We start from the raw sequence: 20545 nt of genomic DNA, 5'->3' as shown, positions 1-20545 counted from the left end.
ACATGTGGTATGAGCTATTTGAAAACAGTAATGTGTCTGTTGAAGACAAGCAATGGTCAGGACGTCCTTCGACCTCACAAACAGACGAAAACGTAGAAAAAGTGACAAAAATTATGCATTCAAGCGGGCGATTGACTATTCGAGAGCTTATCGAAAAACTGAACATCTGATATGGGTCCGTGCGAAGAATTTTAACTGATCATTATCATATGAGTAGACATTGTACATTATGTTAATATTTGCACAGCTAATAATTATGCTGAGCTGTTGGACTTGCTCCACACCACTCCTGCTGCAGTTAAATTAGCTATCCTTTTCATTGTATGGCCATCCCCTCGATTCTCCTCTTTTTTATTTCTATTCATCTTTATTTTATTTTTATTTCCTTTTTTTTTTAAAATAATTATGAACGTATTTAAGAAATAATTATGATTCCATTTTATGTCAATTACCATAATACTTGCTGTACTCTTTAACTAAATATTGTAAGAGCCCTCTGGGCGTTTATAAGTAAATGAGACAAATGAGTGCAAAATTTGTTGCGAAACCTCGCTTCTAATCTGTGAGTTTTTAGCGAAAAAAGAAAAACGTTTTGACACCATTCCCTACATTGAGAGGGCTATGACAGAGCAGTTGGCCCTTCCGAAAAAAGCCTTCCAGAAATGCCAGAAAATCATGGAATCAATTTTGGGAATTGCCAGCCAAGGGAGAGTACTTTGAAGGAGATTAATTTAAATTTATTCACCATATTTTTATATCACACTTTGTATTGTATTGAGTTGGGACATACATTTTGAGAAAATAATGCCGCACTGTAAAAATTTCTTTAAAAAAAACAAAATGTTTATATAAATGATTTGTTCAATCAGTTGTTCTGCGACATAACGTACACGGTGACCTGTCTGACGGAGGGAGAGGCAGCACGCTACGGGCGCTTCTTGGACGCTATCCTCGGGACCGCCATGAAGTGGCACGGGGACCGCAACGTGTTCCAGCGAGACTGCGCCAACTCCCTCGGCTTCGTCACCAAGTTCCGGGTCTCCAACCAGTTCACGGAGGCTGACGATTACGTCGGTTATGAAAACTACAGGTATTTTTATATTTTAACAATATTTCCAAAACGAAGCTCTTGATAATATGGATATCTACCTAATGATCTGTCATCGCGTAAAAAAAGGGTTTTACTGTAATTGTTTTTGGAAGCCACCAAAGAAATAACTGTCCTTTAAAGTAAATATAAATCTTATATATCAGAGCAGTGATGCAAGAATACGTAGTTATAATAATTCATGTTGTTTATTTCAGACACGTTTGTCACAAGTGGCATTACAAGATAACTAAAGCAATGGTGGTGTGTTTGGACTCGCGAGACTACGTGCAGATACGCAACTCTCTCATTGTCCTTATACGTATTCTGCCACATTTCCCTGTCTTGGCTAAACTCAGTCAAATTATCGACAGGAAAATTGAGAAGGTAAACCATCTTTTGTAAAAATTATGCATTATAAAGAAATTTTATAAAATTAGTTTGATTGGATGTTTCCATTTTATTACCAAAGCATATACCGTGTGTACATTTACTAAAGAGTATATGTTTTATTTCTCTTGCACTAAAATACTATTGTATCTCTTTCGACTTGAAAGTATTTAGTTTTATTTAAATGATCTTAACACTGTATAGTATTTACTAGTCTAAAGATGCTCATTAGAGGTGGAAAGCGCTAATTGGTCAAATAAATAAGTTGAAGTGTACCGAATTTTTTAATTCTTAACTTAAACTATTTAAATATAATTACAATAGAACTCCATCAAGAATTGTTATTAAATAACATAAATGGAATAAATATTAGGTGCGAGAGGCGGAAAAGAGCCAACGGCAGGACCTCTACATCCTCGCCACCAGCTACAGCGGGCAACTTAAGGGACGGGCCGGGAACATGATGAAGGAGGCGGACTTCCACCACGTGGGTCCGCCTCCGGGAGCGGCTGCAGCTCCCGCATCCACCACTCCGGCCAATGGAGAACAGAAAACTTCAGGTAAATAACTTAGATTTTCCTCATTATCACGACTTTTTAGAGCCCACTTCAAACTGAAAAAAGCGGGTATTATGCTGCGCACATAAAATGACAAAACAGAATGTAAAAATTTATGAAATATTGGATGTCATGTAAACTAATATTTTGTTTCAGAAAAAGAAGTTAAGAAAGAAAATAGCAGTAAGGAACGGAAATCTACAAGTAAAGTGGATGAACCTGCATCCAGTAGAGAATCTAAGCGAGATACCAGCCAACCGTAAGATATGACCCATTTGATGTAAGGTATACTCACACATTCCAGTGGCAATGTAATTTGTGGTGAATTATCATTTACTACAAACTACATCTGCCCAGATGATGGACTCATCATGCCGTAACGGCATGTCAACTTATAAGAACACCATTGACCCTTCATTAAAAACATAAATAAAGAAAATGTATTTATTATAAAATTCACAAAAACTTATTTTGTAATAGCTATTTTTTCTCTTATAAAATACAATATGTTTCAATGGGAATCATCTGTTTAGATCCCGCAGTGGCGCGGAAAGAAGAAGCGGACCCCCCGTGGCCACGGGGAGCGGGGACTGGGAGGACCGGAGGGGTCCCAAGAGCTCGCGGGATGATGACAGGAGAAACAAGGATCGCACGCCTACAGAAAGGTCATACCGAGTGAGTAACACCAATCTTAATGCTTCATCCTGCCCGTTAAATTTTGTTCATATTTAGCACTTTTTAGTTCGTTGTTATGTTATACATACATATAACTTACTTTTGACAGTTCTTCAATGTAAACAATACTAATTATGAAGGAATTACACAAATATATACATATGAAAGATCTTAGAACTATAAATTATAGTCAACAAATCACAAAATCATTCTAGTTTTTATTTTTTACATTAGAAAATGGCAATACAATAACTATAGTCCTTAAAATATAGCTTGATTAGAATGACAGTGGTCAGCAATAGTGACGATATAACTTTGTAGTGGCGTCTAAGGAGTGATTTATATTGACACTCGAATAATCATTTGTATCTGGCATGTTAATTTATTTTTTTAATACAATGCTTGACATATAAATCAACATAAATATATAAAATCAGCTTTAAAACTAAAAAAAAATCAAATAAACCTAATTATTAATGACATTCTTACAAGATTAATCATTTTGCAAAAACAGTAGAGATGGGACAAATTGATAAATGTAAATTGATCGTCGTTCATGAAATAAGGGTAAATATCTTATTAAAAAAACAAGATATTTACATGTAATAAATAATAATAAAACAAGGTAAATGTCTTAAACACACTATAATACGCTTGTTTTTGCGTTTTTACAACAATTTTCGGAAATAGAGTTTCATGTTTGCATGAAAAAACTGATAAAATCGATTTGATCGGTACATGATCAGTGATCAGTAATTTCCCATCACTATTGACATTAGTTTGGCAGCTGTCATTTTAATCAAGCTAAATTTTAAGGACTATAATTATTTGAATGAACAACAACTTAATACCTCCAATTACACCCCGAGTACAGCTGAAAGTAATGCGACACATCCCGATGGCAGGTTTAAACTGAGTCCAAGTTTTGGCTGAAACTGAAACCGCTACCGAATTTTTTTTTATTGGCTAAAACCGAAACTTCGGTCTGTCACTAGCTCCTGTCCCTTTTGACTTCTACGAATTGTATTCTATTTATTATATATTCTATTCTCAACTTATTATTATTATTATTTTTTGCACCACAACAGGCAAGGAGGTCCAATTGCAGTGGTGAATTACATCATAGAACACTGAGGCTTGAGAAAAAATCACATTAAATTTTTGTGTTCTCACCAAGAATCAAACCCGAAACCTTCCGTGTGTGAGTCAAGCGTCTTGACCACTACACCACAGAGGCCGCATAATGACATTTTAAAATTCAGAGGAAATGAAGAATGCATGAAGTGCAATTATTTTTTTTTTATTACAGAAAGATGATAGTGAATCTTTTAAATACAATATCTTAGGTTACAAATGAAATCAGATCATCAATATAATCAACAGAAAACAAATAAAAATCTGATAAAAATATTACAAGTTATCGCCGCTTATTTCAATATGTATTGGCCTTCTTCAGGAGGACTCGCGGTACCTGGAAGCAGTGAGCCCGCCGGGCGCCGGGGGTGACCGCGGCGGAGGGGGGGTGGGAGCGGGGGAGGAGATATCGTCCCTGTCTAGCACCAACAGTAACGGCTCTCACCGCGCAGCTCACTCTCTAGACTCGCAAGAAAGAGGTACCGACCACTTTTTGTTTCTAACTTTGTTGTAGCTCTAATTGAAAATGGATATTTATTTTATTTTATTTCATTTTATTTGGGATTTTTACAGCTATTACATAAACAAAATAATTAGAAAAATCTTAAAAATACTAAAGCCAATTAAAAAAATCCACTGTAAATATAATGACACATAATATATAAGAAAAGAAGTTTAGTAATTGTATTTGTGTGACGTTTGTATTCATGTGTATGTGAATGTGTGTATGCGTGAATGAATGAGGGAGAGGATACATGTGCGTGTGGGAATGAAAGAGGGAGAGGGTGCGTTTGTATGGGTGCGTAAGTATGAAAATAATATATTTGCTTAAAACTTGTAAATTGTATTAAAAATGGTACAATAAAGAGCTTAGTAAAAAGTTAGAAACCTTTTTGTTAAAATTCAAATGACGAAATGATATAAATTGTTTTTTTTTTTTTTTTAAGTATGTTAAATTTCAAAACCGTATTCTGAAGAAAAAAAAAGCATTTTATTTTTTAAATTTAACTGATACACATCGAATGAATAATGTGGGACGAGTCCTATACAATACAGTAGGTAATCACAAAATGCAGTAAATACGAAATGACAACAATAAAATAAGGATTGACAATACGCGAACGTTGATTCAAAACGAACACACAAATGCATATTATATGCACCTACATAATATATAAATAAGAATAACATATAAGTTTAATAGAAATGATTCGGATTATAAAAATCAGGTGTCACAAACAGTTGGCCCGCAGTACGGGGATACATAATTATATTAAAAGATCTTCTCACTATAAAACTTATATATGTTCAGGGATAGAGAGCAACGGAGAGGAGGATGCGGACAAAGACAATTTAAGGATTAAAGATCAGGGAGTGAATTTCGGGGCTCCGACAACACTACTGCGGGCCCATAAATCCAAAATGTTTTATTTTGGAATTTTAATTGTTTCTATAAATGCATATTCACATTTAATTGAAAACATGAGTGGATGAAGGCATTATGTCGCAAATTTTTAAAAATATACTTTTTTTTTACATGAATAACGATTTTATGTACAGCCCTTTCACATAAAGCCAACTACACTATCGAGTGATTCTATTTGGGAAATATTTAATGTCGATACGAAAAATGACAGCAAAATAAAATAATTTTTCAAATGAATATTTTTTTTTTTTAATTTGAAATTGAATTATAAACCTTGGCGGATTATTACTTACTATTATTTCATGCAAATAAACATCGTAATTACCAGCTTAAACCTAAACATTGTACATTGGCTCACGAAAGGCGGGCCGTTGGAGAAAGGTAAATCTATGAACATGAACCGAGTAGTGATTCGACCCTAAATTACCAAGTCTACTTTTTTTATTCTTCGTCACTTTTTTGTAAAAAAATCCTGTTAGCTAGTTATGTTTAACAACGTGTAACTACATTTTTGTTTATTTCAGAAATGAAGCGTCGTAAATTGGATGAGGGTTCGTCAATGAAGGTTAGTATAGGCCGCACTGGCGACCTCTTCAGGCACTTGGTACGGAGATTGGGCTGACCGGACCACTTCCCAATCTGCAGGCTGCGCCGTGTAACCAGTTAATAAACTAAAATCAAGTGTTACTTTACTATTCCGACTCGAGCAGCGGTCCAGACCGACAGGAACATCGAGGATGACAACTCGCACTTCGAATTGATCTCTTTACCCTCTAACTAATATTGATTGATAATCGTACATTTTAGGAATCAAGGAAACAAAGATTACTGAGATTTAAATCAAAGAAAGGGAGTTCTATGAACTGCTGGAAAAATTAAACGTTCGATAATTACCGATCGTAAATACTTCAAGATCTGAATTGGAAACTGAAACAGTGAAAACATGATTTTATCTTTAATGTCGCATAAAGATAAGCTTCGCTCCGAAATGGATAAAAATGGAGTTGAGTGATTTTTTTAGTTATAAACAAATAATCTTCTATATGTTTCTGTTGCGGAGATCTCCACGTGATGGAAAACTTTTAATGTGTAAATGATGTTATCAACTCTACTTACAAGGATGATTGAACATTAATAATAATATTCTGACAAAACTACAACGTAGTAAGGAAAGATAAAAAACAGTTTAAAGCAATATACAAAATCCCCAGGAAAATGTATGAAATGCATTTATAAAGAAGAGTTAAGTCTTAAGTCCATGTCAAAATCAACTAACATCATTTATAAAAAGAACTGTTGAAGCCGGATATTAATCACTATGAAATTTTACTGAAGAGATTACTTAAATACCCATAGAAAATTATATGGAATGAATTGGTGTTTATAAGCAAAAGTATTCATTTTACACAATATCAGTATGCATCAATGTTTATCTTCGGATACCCTTTTTAAAACTGCTACCACTGAATATTCTATCATCTTCATAAAAGAAAAGTAATAGTCCATTATCTGATCCTAGCTAAATATTACATCTTGCGGAAAATGGCTGGAAGTTATACAAGATATGGTGCTGATCATTGCAATTGGAAATAATTCATCATCCCCTTAGTAAAGCAGAAAACTAGAAGATGTTGACTAACTCTAGATGTCGAAAAAATTATATCAATACAAGTTGGTTGAATCAAATTATATTTTATTATTCTCTCAGAAGACTCGTGATGACCAGAAATTAGAAGATGAAGAACAACTGTTACTGACGAAGAAGATTCTTGCACAAGAAATTTGAACATGGTGAATAGGAAAATATATTTACAATAAAAATGAAGCACATAATCTGCAAGAAATGGAATATGAGAAATACACCCAGCAGAAGTTCCAAGAAGAATATTTGCCTAAAACAAAGCTAATAAGAATGAAGAAGGAACAATATTAGGTGCAAATTGCCAAATCTAAAAGAGACTTGTACAAATTGCTGATCCAATTACTTCCTGGATGTAAGTTGCGGAGCCACCAAGATACTGAAGATTCTTTAGAAAAGTTCATAAAAATCATAATTTGAAAATAAATCATTTAAAACTAATTAAAACAAAAAAAAATCCAAAGTAAAAATAATTAAAATACAATTTTAATATTTAACCATTTTCACTTAAAAATGAACCAGTACTAAATCAAAACTAAATGCTTAACTACTTCAAGTTCTAAATATAAAACGAGTGATACAAGAATAAGCTAAAAGAAGAAACCAAAGACAATACGTATTTGATTATAATAATAAAAATACATACAAAAGTGCTAAAACACAAGTGGATATCGAGCAGTTCTGTGAGAGAAAATATTGATTGTTAGTTCAGCCCAATCTTCTTCCATACTGCCCATGATATATTTGTCGTTGCACGTGAGTATATCAACGTCCTTATATTTATATTTTCCATTTCTAAGGAAGGTTATTAATTTAATTTACCATTAGTATAGTTTCTGTATTATTTTCCTAAAGGATATTAACTCATCTCCCACTAAATATTCATTAGTTGATTAACCTACCCAGTTACATTTTACACAGAAAAATTAGTGCAAGTTAAAATTATCAAGCAAGCCTTAAACTTGTCAATTAATGTACATACATATTTATTTTTCACAAATTTAATCTATGGTCTTATTTATTTCTTCAGAGTTCCGAGAAAATAGTGGTAAACAAAGCCAGAAGCTTCTCGGAAATAACAAAAGATCTAGATTATTTTTAAATTACCCATTGGATACGATATTGATTTTTCTCCAATACCTGTTATTTCAACAGCCTTTTCTAGTTATTCCCAATAATTAGTGTAATTTTTCTTAAGTTATATTTTTTAAATACAGTAAAACATCCGAGTAATAATTCTCTAGAGAAGCCCTTAAGCTCTATAGCATAGAACAAAAGTGTTCAAAATTTTTGGTTTGGTTTTTAGTTTAACAACAAACGTGTAACGGACAGTTTCGGTTAGAGCTTGAAATTTTTAACCCAAGTACCTACGGCCCGTTGTATCAATGTAGCTCTCTTTGTGGTCAATAATCATAGAATAGTTTTTCTCCATATGGGCGACTCTACCAGGTTATTACTCTAGAGTAAAACCCCACTTTTTACGTTTTTCAAGTGAGTAACCAAAAAAGTAAAGAACAGGAAAACACTCAAGTGATAAAATTAAAAATGTATGGAAAAAATGGAATTACATAAAAATAAAATTAATATATCAAATTGTAAAAATGGACATAATTAAGGACTATGAATATTTTTACCTATTTATTAAAAATATCTTATATTTTTTAAATAAATATAATGCGTTTTTTTAAATGAATTTAATAAAAACATGTTTAGATAATTTTATGTGTGTACTTAAATTTAAAATCACGAAAATAAAAATTTGAATTTGCATAAAATGCATGCGAGAATTTTTTACCTAAATTTTGGAAAGTTTATTTATATGGTATCACTTTTTGTTCTATGGCACCACGTAATTTCAACTGTCATTTACATCGCGGCAAATCTGTTTCACATTTTTATGACAACTGTTTAAACCATCTTCTTTTCACAAGTTTATATCTTCAAATAATATTTCTATTGCCACCTTTTTAAACTTTCTGCATAATAGTAATTTTTTTATGTAAGTACTTTAGTCTTCCTAAACATGCGTTAATTGCTTGTCACAATTTAGTAAAATGTCAAAATTAGTCACTTAAACAAAAAGGTCGATTACACTGCACCTACTTTGAATTTAGTTTGAGACAATGATTTACCCATTTAATTTACCTTGATTTTATTTTTCATTTTGGGCGAATGCGGCGGCGCACAGCTCAGCGTCTTTTGACAGATCAAATGAGTTTCAAAAAATTATCAATGAAAACCAGAGTTGCGAAAAATGTTAATTGGGGGGAATATTTTAATGAAAAACTGGACCTTAACATTTCGGCATAGAAAACGGAAAAACGGAAAATTAAGGAACGTAAAAAGAAGGTTTTACTGTATGTACAGAAATATATACCCAATAAATTTAGGCTTATAAAATATCAGATTGCATATAATCTAAATCTGATCATCCGAATCTGATTTTGAAAGGAAATATTTAGTAATGTGCTTAATAGAATGGTTTTTAATGTATTAATGAGAGTGATAAATCAGTTTAGCACACTTTTTTTGCCCCTAGCACAAATGCTTTTTTGTTTTGCTTTCTAATCGGTGTTTTAAAAACTAAATTCCCAGTAAATAACATAATCAAATGATCTGATAGTGACATAACCCTAATCAAACTTTGTTACATCTTCAATCTTAAAACTAATAGCTTCCTAGCTGAAGGTAAATTATTTCATATACCCAATCATAGTAACTAAATTTGTACAAATATGTTTTTCTGCGTAATGTTCTCATGTTATTATATTTTATTGAATGATGTACGGTTATAGTGAATTATTCATTGTTAAATATTTTGGTCTGTATCCATTTTTGACACCCACATGTTGTTACAAATGCTGGCATTGCTGCTGGAATTTTCTATCTAAATAAAAATAGCATTGTTTCTTAGAAAATTGTCTGGGATATTTTGCACATTCTATTAAACATAGTCTGGGATATAAAGTTCAATGACAGAAGAACAGGAAGACACCATGACAATACACAGAGAACTCCTAACACATATGAAGACCACAGGGGAAAAGGATGTATGTCATGAAATATAGATTTTGAGATAACTAATTTTTAAAGTTTACTACCTCACAACTTTTTACTTAAGCAATTTAGACAAAATAAACAAATACGCGTTTTTTAGATATATTCATACCAAAATGTATAAATATTTATGTATGTAAACCTAAAATAAAAGCAAAACAACCTTAGTTGAATTATTCAGGGATAAAAGGGTGTATGTCAGCAAATACATGAAAAAAATTATGTATGTCATCAGTTACGTATTATATTTTTGATTCTTAAAATATGTAAATGGCTGCTTTGGGGCTGAAAAACTTCGATAAATCCAAAAGGTCTCTATATTTTTCTTTTGCGACTGTTAAAATAACATAGGCAAAATGGTGAATGTTACACAGTGTGTAAAGTGCCCCCTTAAACCAGCCAACGACAGATCATAAGCCCTGTAAATGCCTAGACTTCCATATTCCCTTCTTAAAAATGTTCTCCATCTTTGTCGTAATTTGTTAATGTTAAAATATCTTTATATATTTGGTTAAGCAAGTCACCAGTACCAACGTTTAAATCTTCAGTATTATGTCTTTTTTCACAACTGTTGTTCCCCAGAATCTATTATAATGGCTTCTATGAGATATTTTTTTCTTTTTTTTTTGCACCACAACAGGCCAAGAGGCCTAATTACAGTGGTGCAAAAACATTACAGAACCACCAGGCTTGAGAAAAATCACATTTAAATTTTTGTGTTCTCACCGGGAATCGAACCCAGAACCTTCCGTGCGTGAGTCAAGCGTCTTGACCACTACACCACGGAGGCCGCCTATTTAGGGTTTTCTTTTTCAATTCGTAAATTACGAATGGGTCGGCTTGGAAAAGGACATTTTTTCTTGTAACGGTGATAAAAAAGTTGTCCTCACTCCTCAATTAGCCTCAATTATATCAAACAGGGATAATCTGACTCTTTAAATAACTTTGCATTAAAAAATATTTTGTATATTTTAAGCTGACTTGCATCTTTTTACTTCTGCTGTTTGTTTTTCCATGTAATAGTTTCAAATATTGTTAATAAAACTGCATTAATATGTCAATATGGTATTTTCACAAGTCAGGATTAATGGTAAAAATGTAATGTGTATTTAGTGTGGATTTTTACAACCCTAATGATATAGCTATCAATGTATTCAAAACAAGTTTTCATTTTTAATTTTCGGGTTTAAAAATAAGCACACACAAAATGGACGCAGTTACCATCACGTTATTTTGACGTCACGCGTTATGCCCGCCGACTGCGCTTCTAATAAACATTGCGTACAGGTTTTGTGCCAAAACTCTTTCTCGTCTCGTTTTCGTTAATACCATTACCATTGTAATTTTTTGCTAATTTAAAAACAAAAACAATAAAAATAAACCGCGTAAGACCCTATTTAGACAAAAAGTGACTTACACCTTTCTTTTCCTGTAGTCTTCATATGTAATTTTTCTGGAACTTATTTAATAAGGACATTATCTGGAGAAGATTTCGCTCCTTGTCCATTATGTATCCCTAACAAGAATGAGTCGAGTCAAATACACTATTGAAATTAAGGTAACATAACTACTGCCTACCTAACAAACAACACAAGACAAATAATGTGAAAACAAATAACAAAATTAATTGCATTTGGTGATTCCAATAATACTAATTACTATAATATAGTGGACTCGATTTACTGGCTAGCTATTTAACTAGGAATTTATTATAACCCAGAATAGTTTTAGCCATGTTTATTTACAATGTCACAGTAAATCAAAAGTTTACTGTAATTGGCATGTGGCATTTAAGTAAAGCGGAACACGTCACTTAAATTGGACGTAGTTATGCAGAAAGCGTCCAACCCTCAAAATGCTAAAAATGAGTAATGGCAGTTTCGATTGCATACTACGATATCTTGATGTGCTGAAAACGTCCAAGCTCCAAGAGTTATGCGTAACTACGTCCAATTGAGAAAATGAATATGCAGTTCCACTCTGTTAGGTCTGCGGAAGGTCAGGTGAAGAGATACAAGTAAGGAAACATTTATTCATTTCAATATAATAATAACAGTTCGAACGTATTGGTTGTGAACATAAGTTGTCTGATTTTTTTCAAATTTAAAAATGACTACCAAAAGTAGTAATACATCATTCGAAAGAAAATTTTCTTCTCTACGATACATTGTGTTTGCTTTTATGTTATAATAATAATAATCATAGTTTATTGGTAAAAATAACAATATCTTTATCTACTACATACACACTTAGGTAATAGATTTCTCTGAATCATGTCTAGTCTGCCTTACTAGATACAACCTTTTTTAAGGCAGACATTTTTATGCAAAATGAACAATAACATTACTACCCACTAGTTAATTTATTATACAGTTATACAATATCAATTTATACCATTTATATTTTCCGATTTTTCTCTACCTAAACCCAGTAACCAATTTTTTACAAATTTATTTAATTGAATCCGGTTCATGGTTTTGCAATGTTCGGGTAACATATGGAATATTTTGGGGCCCAGAAACCCGAAAAATTTCTTTGCTCGAATTCAAAGTTTGTGGTAGATCCCATGACCCGTCCTTTAGTTTGACTTCTGGTAGTGTGGGAGTGTTCCTTTTGGGATTTGGCAGAACGATTTGCTTTTACAAACATTATTATTCTAAAAATATATAATTGCCTTATATCTAAGATCTTAAATTCCTTAAATAATTTGACGCTGGGGTACCTGAAGGGCTTTTTAAAAATTATTTTAATTGATTTTTGAGCAGATTCGAGAGGTTTTAATATTGATTTATCAGTGCCTCCCCATCCCATTATGCCATAAGTTATAATTGAGTTACATAAAATAAAATATAGTTGTTTGAGTTTAATTAATTTATTTATTCAACAATTTATATACATATAAGGGCGGGCATGTTGCCTTAAGGCGATTTCTTCCTACCTACCCATACCGTTCAGTTTGAGAAAATTACAAGTACATGGACATATTGAATCTTACAACTTTATACAATAATTAAAAACAAAGATTAAGAAAATAAAAATATATAAAAAATAACACTATACTATGAATATAAAAAATTAACACTATACTATGAAGAGGAGAGGGGATAGGAAGGAAAGAAGAAGGATAAAGGAACAATTTAGATAGTGACATTTCAATCTTGACTTAAATGTCAATAAAGAAGGGTCAATAAGTCTCTAACATTAGTGGGTAGATTATTTAATAGTTACATATGTTATTTTATTTGATTACAAGCCTTCAAAATGGAATGTCAAGTAGACGAATGTGAATTGAGAGAATAATTTTCGACCCCTGTTCGCGTTCAATCGGGGGAATAAAGGAGAAAACATTATTTACCATTTTGTTGTAAAATAATGAAGGAGAATTATCAGAGTCAGTATTAAAAAAAAACGTATTTCTCAAAAACCGCCAAGAAAATTTCATTATGAAACTTTGACTTAATTTTGGGTGTTTTTTTCAAAATGAAGAGGACAAATTACAATAAAATAATTATTTCGTCAGGACACCAATTAAACCAACATGCAAAACCCACTGTACACCTTCACCATAGTTGTTACACGAAAATATAAAACCAACACGACACGCATTTTAATAAGCACATGCACTGATTAAATTATGAAAATATTCAACGTTGTTTGAGAAATAGTTTTAAAAAGGTAGAGGGGATGGAGGGAGGGGGTAAGCTTAATAGGGTGACCTTTACAGCGGAACATCGTATAGATTATATTGAAAGGTTGTTTGATTATTGATCGAGGGAACATTATTTTTATAGCTATGTTTTGTAACATTTAGTAGAATGTTTGATCACAAAGTTAATGCTTTGAATATTAATAATATGTATTCACCTTATTTGTTTTCTTCTTTAGTCTCTCGATTGAACACAAACAAAGAGGTGTCAAAAATGCTCGCTCTTGTCTACTTAATATTCCATTTTAAGGGCTTGTAATCAAATAAAATAAAACAAAAGCAAACACAATATCTTATAGAGCAGAAAATTTTCTTTCAAACGGCGCATAACCTTTACCGTTTTGTTTTACTTTTGGTGCTCATTTTCAAGTTTGAAAAAAACAGACGCAACTTATGTTAACACCTATTATAAAAAAGTACATGTAATTTTATGAAAATTGCCTTTAACAACGTGGAAAAAGCAAGTATAAAAAAAAAGATGACTTTAAGCTTATTGTTAGAAATCACCTGACCTTGTATGCTAAACAATTATATCAGCAAGAATCTTTAAATTACTCCCCAGCTAATAGTACCTCTTTACTTAAATGCCAAAGATTTATAAACTAAAAAAATACAACAATGATCTTCTCTGCTAACAATATAATTATTGTGATACGAGTGTTCTTGTAATGAATCTAACATATTGGACCATGTGGGCATGTGTGGTTACAGGGAATGCGAGAGGGGTCTCCTACTACGGAGAGGCGTACTCGCAGTGCCAAGGGAGGGGGGGGCGCACCCCCACCCGCCGGGGCGGGCAGCCGGGGGACGAGGCCCGCGGAAGATAGGGAAGCGCGAAAAGAGAGGAAAATGGGCAGAAAAAGGGTAAGTGGTGATAGCAGTAAAGGCAGGCCGGTTTGCCATTTTTTTTATTCCAGTAAAATGGCTACATAGTGCAGAGCCAATTCTACTATCTAAACAAAATTTTATATTTGAAGCACTCATGGTGGTCTCAACATATCCTGCCATTTAATAATCCCAATGTTTGCAGTTTTTTAAAATGAGGAAGGTCAATGCTACAGGAAATTGGATATAAAAGAAATATTTCTTACTCTCGGTAAAGATAAGAGCATTAAATTGTAAGGTGAAGTTTCTTGAAAATGTATGAAAAATTTTTTTTTTCAATTAAAACAAACTATGCCCTTTGAATCACATCACCAGTTAAATTAACCAATGATAAAGTCAGCAGAACTCACCGAAGAGAACTTGTGACGTCGCACGTGGAGTGATTTCAAAATTACAAAACTTAAAAAAATCGTAGCGCTGAAAATATCATTATTCCTCCAGTGGCCGTGCGCATGGGGGGATGGCCTGAGCAGAGGGGGGGATATATTTATTTATTTATTCAATTTTTTTTCCATTATAAACTATGATTAATAATAAAAATAATATAACCTCACTGGGGTTTACCCGTGCCGAGGACACTTAACAATATACTTTTAAAAAATAATTTTACATTTGAGATTAAACAAAGAAGACTTAATAAACAGAGATAATTAACAAAAAGTTCAGGCAGTTTTAAACACTACGTATTTATGTTTATAATTAATTTATGTACATCTATATTATTTATGTTACAAAACGCACAATAAAAGAACAAAAACATAACATAAGCTATACATCTGTGGAGCAGTTGATACAATATTGGTTTGGGCGAATGAGATGATCCATTTTACTTCTACCTAGCTCCACTATCCATTTCTTATAGCCTTTTTAAACAATTTCTCGTTACTAATTGTTTTAATAGATAGTGGAAGTAGGTTATAGATTTTAATTGAATAATACTCAAAATCCCTTTGTCCGAAAGTGGTATTTGTTTAAGTTGTCGTTGTGTTGAGGATCTAATGATTATATTATTTGTATGTGATGTATTGTAGGGGTTATTTCTTTCATTTGAGTAAGAATAGTTTTTGAATGTGTAAGTCAGTATTGTTTTAGCGTATAATTGCTTTGGTGTCATATGCTTCATAAGATTGAAATTTTTTTATAAAGGAAAATGTTTTGTTTTGTTTCTGCAAGCATTTGGACATAATCAAACATCGTTGAATTACTACCTGGTAAAAGAAGAAGTATAAAAATTGGAAAATTGTTTTCAGGCTTTGCCTAGTAGGTGATTTGGTTCAGCCGGATGAATCTCACCCATGTGATAAAGGTTTCAGCTCTTTTACTTCACAAAAGTCAACAGGTGGAAGAGTTGAGGAAATGTGGATATCCAAACATGGGCAGAATGGTGAATGTTACACAGTGTGTAAAGTGGCCACTTAAACCAGCCAATGATTGGTCATAAGCTCTATAAATGCCTGGCCTCCATATTCTCCTCTAAAATGTATTTTCCCTCTGTTGCAATAGATTTGAATACTAAACTTCTTAATTTCTGACTATCATTAAAAAAATGTTTTTTAAATATTGAAAGTTAATATCATATTATTTTTTGTTTGTGTACAGGACAGAACAGACGAAGCCTTATTAGAACAGAAACGGCGAAGAGAGGAACAGAAAGGTATGTTTAAATATTAGATAATTTTTCCCACTAATCTTTATTACATTTTTTTTCCTATGAACTTATTGCATTTATACCCTACCTCTCATTACTTTTTACGTCAGACCTATTTTTTTTGTCTCTTTCTTACATGGCCCAGTTTGTTAATGTCTCGATTTGTTATTTTCAATATGGCAGACAGCAATTTTCCTTTCAATTAACTAATGCTCTAAGTCGCACTGTGATAATATATTCTCTTAATAGAATATAAATGTACCTCTCCTCTCCGTGTCTCAGTAACCTTTGATTGGGCTAACCTTAAAGTATTTGTGTAAAAATATATATATATACACGAACTTTAAATTTTTTAATGTGTGTATATAAATTTATTATATAAAATAGATTATTATTTTTAAAAAGCTCATATCTGCATGTATGTATGTTGATTTGTATTTTCTCCAGTATATTCCGATATGTAATGTTTGCTTTATATTTTTTTATGTGTGTCTGTATATATGTATGTACAGTGGTGCCTCGCATAACGAACGCCTCGCACAGCGAACGCTGCACACAACGAACTTCCTTTTCGTTCATTTCACGATTCATACAACGAACTTCGCTTCACACAACGAACTTCGCTTCACACAACGAAGTCGCCCACTTCACACGATCACTGCCGATTTATTGCATCCTTCCGCGCAGGCAGTCGTTAGTCACTGAGCAGTACGCTTAACTTACGCACGTGTCGCAGCAATCGTTGAAGAGGATGTAGAGGAGCTTATTGAGGAACACAAAGAAGAGCTGACAACTGAAGAGCTCCAAACACTTCTGGCCCAACAACAGGACAATGCTCAAAGAGAAGCGTCATCTGATAACGAGGAGCAACAATCAAACAATCAACCAATTCCAACTGCTGACATCAAGAACATCCTGGTCAAATGGAAAGCAGTTCAGGAGTTTACCAATGCCCACTATCCGGATTCCGCTGAAGCAAACAGGATCAACGACCTGTACTCCGATACTCTTGTCCGTTATTTCCGGCAGATGTTGAAGAAAAGAGAGAAACAAACGACTTTGGACAGGTTTTTCACTGCACCATCGGCCAAAAAGCGGAAAATGGATGAAGATGTGCAAGATTCGATTATTTCTTAAAATTAAAAAATGTGTCTTTTTTTCATTATGTTTTTAGATGTATCTAAATAAAAATAATAACAAAAAATTTATCTTTTTTTTATGTCATCTTACCATATTTTATGCTACAGAACGAATTATTTTTTTTTAACATGTATTGTTATGGGAAAACGCGTTTCACATAACGAACTTTTCGCATAACGAACTTGCTCCTGGAACGAATTAAGTTCGTTGTGTGAGGCACCACTGTATATGTATATATTTTGATTTGTGTTTTCTCCAGTGTGTCATGATGTGTAATGTTGGTTAATTTTGTAAAAAATATTTATAATGTTTTATTGAAAAATATTGTTTTTTTTTTCAATAAAGTTGTGACGGAGGCATTGGGGAGACTAGGGTAGAGAAATCGTGTAAATTTATTTATAGCACGCTCTTTTCTACCCTAGATTTTGACTAAAATCACTTGGCAAAAAAATCTATGTAGAAAGTAAATTAGTTGAAATAGTATGGCTGATAGAGAGTTCCCCAGGACTTTAAAACAGCTGCGGGTGAGGTGAGTTTTCTCCCTAAATGTGATTATATATCCTTTTTTTAATAAAAAACTTTTACTCTCCAGGACATCAAAATGGCGACCAGGAAGAACACCACATGGAAAAGCATCATCATAAGAGGGTAAATATGATTTTCTATACCAACTTAAAGTATCTAACAATATTTCTCTTTGGGATTTTATCAAGAATTCCTTGCGCTCCTTTTGAAGACATTCTCCATCTCTTTCAAGATGTCAAACTTGAATTATATTACTACCATTGAATACCTAACAATTTATTTTATTTGTAGGAAAAATCTCCATACAGAGATAGATCCCACGAGCGGCTAGAAACCAGAGACAAACAATATCCTTTTTTATTTCAATAAATGCTTCATAAAAATCATCCATCCAAGCGTTTACCTACTGATTTAGGAATTTAAAGTTTTTTTTTTAAATTTGTATTCTTTGTACAAAAACTGTATTCATTTCATTCCCTTCTCATCTCTCAAAAAAATGTTGTGTTATTGTATGTAAATATAATGCATATATAAAAGAATTTTCTCCTTTGTGGCCCCAAGAGTGTTCAATGTCCAGGATGAACATATTAAGTTCTCCAAAACGAAAACCATTTTCAGGAGAAGTGTACAATTTTGGATTTTGTCTAAGGGAAGAGACCACCAGGAGACTGCTGCGAGACATTGCATAGATTATTGGGTGATAACATGTTGAGTCTGTTTTTTTCCAAATTTAAAAATGAGCGTCAAATATTTTTAAAAATGGTAAAGTTGGGTTTGCTTCTACTTGCATATATTATTTTATTTGATTTCAAGCATTATGAATGGAATGTCGAGTTGACAAAGGTCAGCATTTTCGACTCCTCTTTCTGTTCATGTTCAATCTATGTTGATGTTTGCTCAGTGTAAGGTGAAGATTGCTATGAATTGTAGACTAATTTATTGTAAAACAATGAAGGAGAATACATTATTGACTAATTTGTGTAATTTTTTTTGTGTGTCCTCTTGTTCTCTTGATTTGGAAAAAAATGGACACATCCTATGTGAACACCAACAACTTAGTCGATAATATATTCTCCTTCATTATTTTACAACAAATTAGTCAATAATTCATAGGGCACATTCACTGTAAACTGCGCAAATATCGCCAGTAGCTTTATTCCCTCGATCAAACTCTGAACAGAAAGAGGTGTCGAAAAATTGAAAAATAATGCTCACTCTCATCATAAAGGAAAACAAAAAATAAACCGAACATAAAATACATTGAATGTCGAAATTTGCCGACCCTAAGATAGCCATTTTGTTTCAAGTGCCCTGGCCTTGAGTCTAGGTGGTGTTTGTTCTACTGTATAAAATAGTTTTCAAATGTGGAATTTTGTTTGTTATTCTTACTTTAGAAATGTTAATTTATTATTTTATAAAACCATCTTCCTGTCTGTAAACGTAGGAGTCGTTAGTTGATGAGTTTTTCTCTGGGGATGATGATAAATATGTTCATTGTGAGATTCTTTAGATATAAAAATGTTCTCTAAAATATGTTATCCTTAACTCCTTTGCACTAGAAGGACCAATGACAACAAACTCAGGAGGTGATGGAGACAAGAAAAACAAATCAAATCTTCAATAATCAATTATTACTAAGCTATTAAGACAAATGAATTACAAACTAATCTGACAAGACATTTAATTATATTTATAAACTACGTATTTTTTCCAACAGACATTCTTATCAATTATTATTGTTCCTACCCATTGACTTAAAAACAATGTAATGTTGTTAAAATATTGATTAAACCCTTCTATCATGTGAATGTTGTGTTTTATTTTTTACTGGGATTATTCTTATTTACATACCGGTACTAAGTAATTAAAAAAAAAAAAATTGTTTTAATTTTTTTTTGTTGCTAAGTTGGCACAACTGTACTCTATATTGATGCTGAGTTTAAGCGCAATCTGTCATTTAGTTTGCTGTCAGCATTCAAAAACATTGTTGCGATTTGCGATTTTTGCTATGGATTAAAAAACTGCACAAAGAATTTATCTTAAATTTTGTGTTGCGAACTAAATTTCTGGTTCAGACACGTTGAAAATGTTGCAGAAAGCCTGCGAAACTACTATATTGAAAACAAGAGCATTTGAGTGGTACAAAGCGTTCAAAGATGGTCGTGAAGCGGTTGAAGACTCGCCTTGTCCTGGACGTCCTTCAATGTAGAGTACTGAAGAAAGCATGAGCGAGTGAAGAAATCAGTGCTTGAAAATCGTCGTTGTTTGAGAGATTTTTTTAATTGATTAAGACAACCCATCCTAACAAGGATGATTTGTGCCATATAGTGTTCTTTAAACGTTTTAAAAAAATATATTTCAGTTTAAAAATTTATATTGTTTAAAACAATAAATTTGGACAAGTAGAAAACTACTTCTGGGGATAAGACTGACAAGACACAATATGAATTTAAGGAAAGGGGAACGTTTAGTTTAGTGCACGAAGGATATGCATCCCGAATGGGGCATCCGAACATCGTTTGAGAATCATCATTATTTATAGATACAGTAAAACCCATGTTTTACGTTTTTCAAGAGATCAAAAAATGGTAAATGAAAAATTGTAAAAACTGTCATAATTGGGGATTATTCATATTTACCTACGATTTCATTCAAAATATTTTCTATTTTTTCAAT

At 32.6% G+C, this 20545-nt stretch overlaps 1 protein-coding gene across 1 annotated transcript in view; it reads left to right on the top strand.

Annotated features, from left to right (window-relative positions):
- tho2 (THO complex subunit 2-like protein) overlaps positions 1-19677 on the top strand; it is a 37482-nt gene extending 17805 nt beyond the window's left edge. Inside the window, exons 17-28 of the mRNA XM_088233317.1 lie at positions 870-1090; positions 1306-1474; positions 1851-2037; positions 2191-2293; positions 2568-2709; positions 4166-4322; positions 5794-5834; positions 14383-14535; positions 16156-16210; positions 17937-17992; positions 18161-18216; positions 19426-19677. Of these exons, the coding sequence (XP_088089443.1) occupies positions 870-1090; positions 1306-1474; positions 1851-2037; positions 2191-2293; positions 2568-2709; positions 4166-4322; positions 5794-5834; positions 14383-14535; positions 16156-16210; positions 17937-17992; positions 18161-18216; positions 19426-19459 (1374 nt within the window). The 3' untranslated portion in view covers positions 19460-19677. The remainder of the gene's footprint in view (positions 1-869; positions 1091-1305; positions 1475-1850; positions 2038-2190; positions 2294-2567; positions 2710-4165; positions 4323-5793; positions 5835-14382; positions 14536-16155; positions 16211-17936; positions 17993-18160; positions 18217-19425) is intronic.
- Positions 19678-20545: the final 868 nt, after the last annotated feature.

This window comes from Micrasema longulum, unplaced genomic scaffold (genome assembly GCF_059751315.1).
Source record: "Micrasema longulum isolate JH-2025_06_02 unplaced genomic scaffold, ASM5975131v1 h1tg001081l, whole genome shotgun sequence".
Taxonomy (NCBI): Eukaryota; Metazoa; Arthropoda; class Insecta; order Trichoptera; family Brachycentridae; genus Micrasema; species Micrasema longulum.
This window is presented reverse-complemented; position numbering and strand designations above follow the sequence as displayed.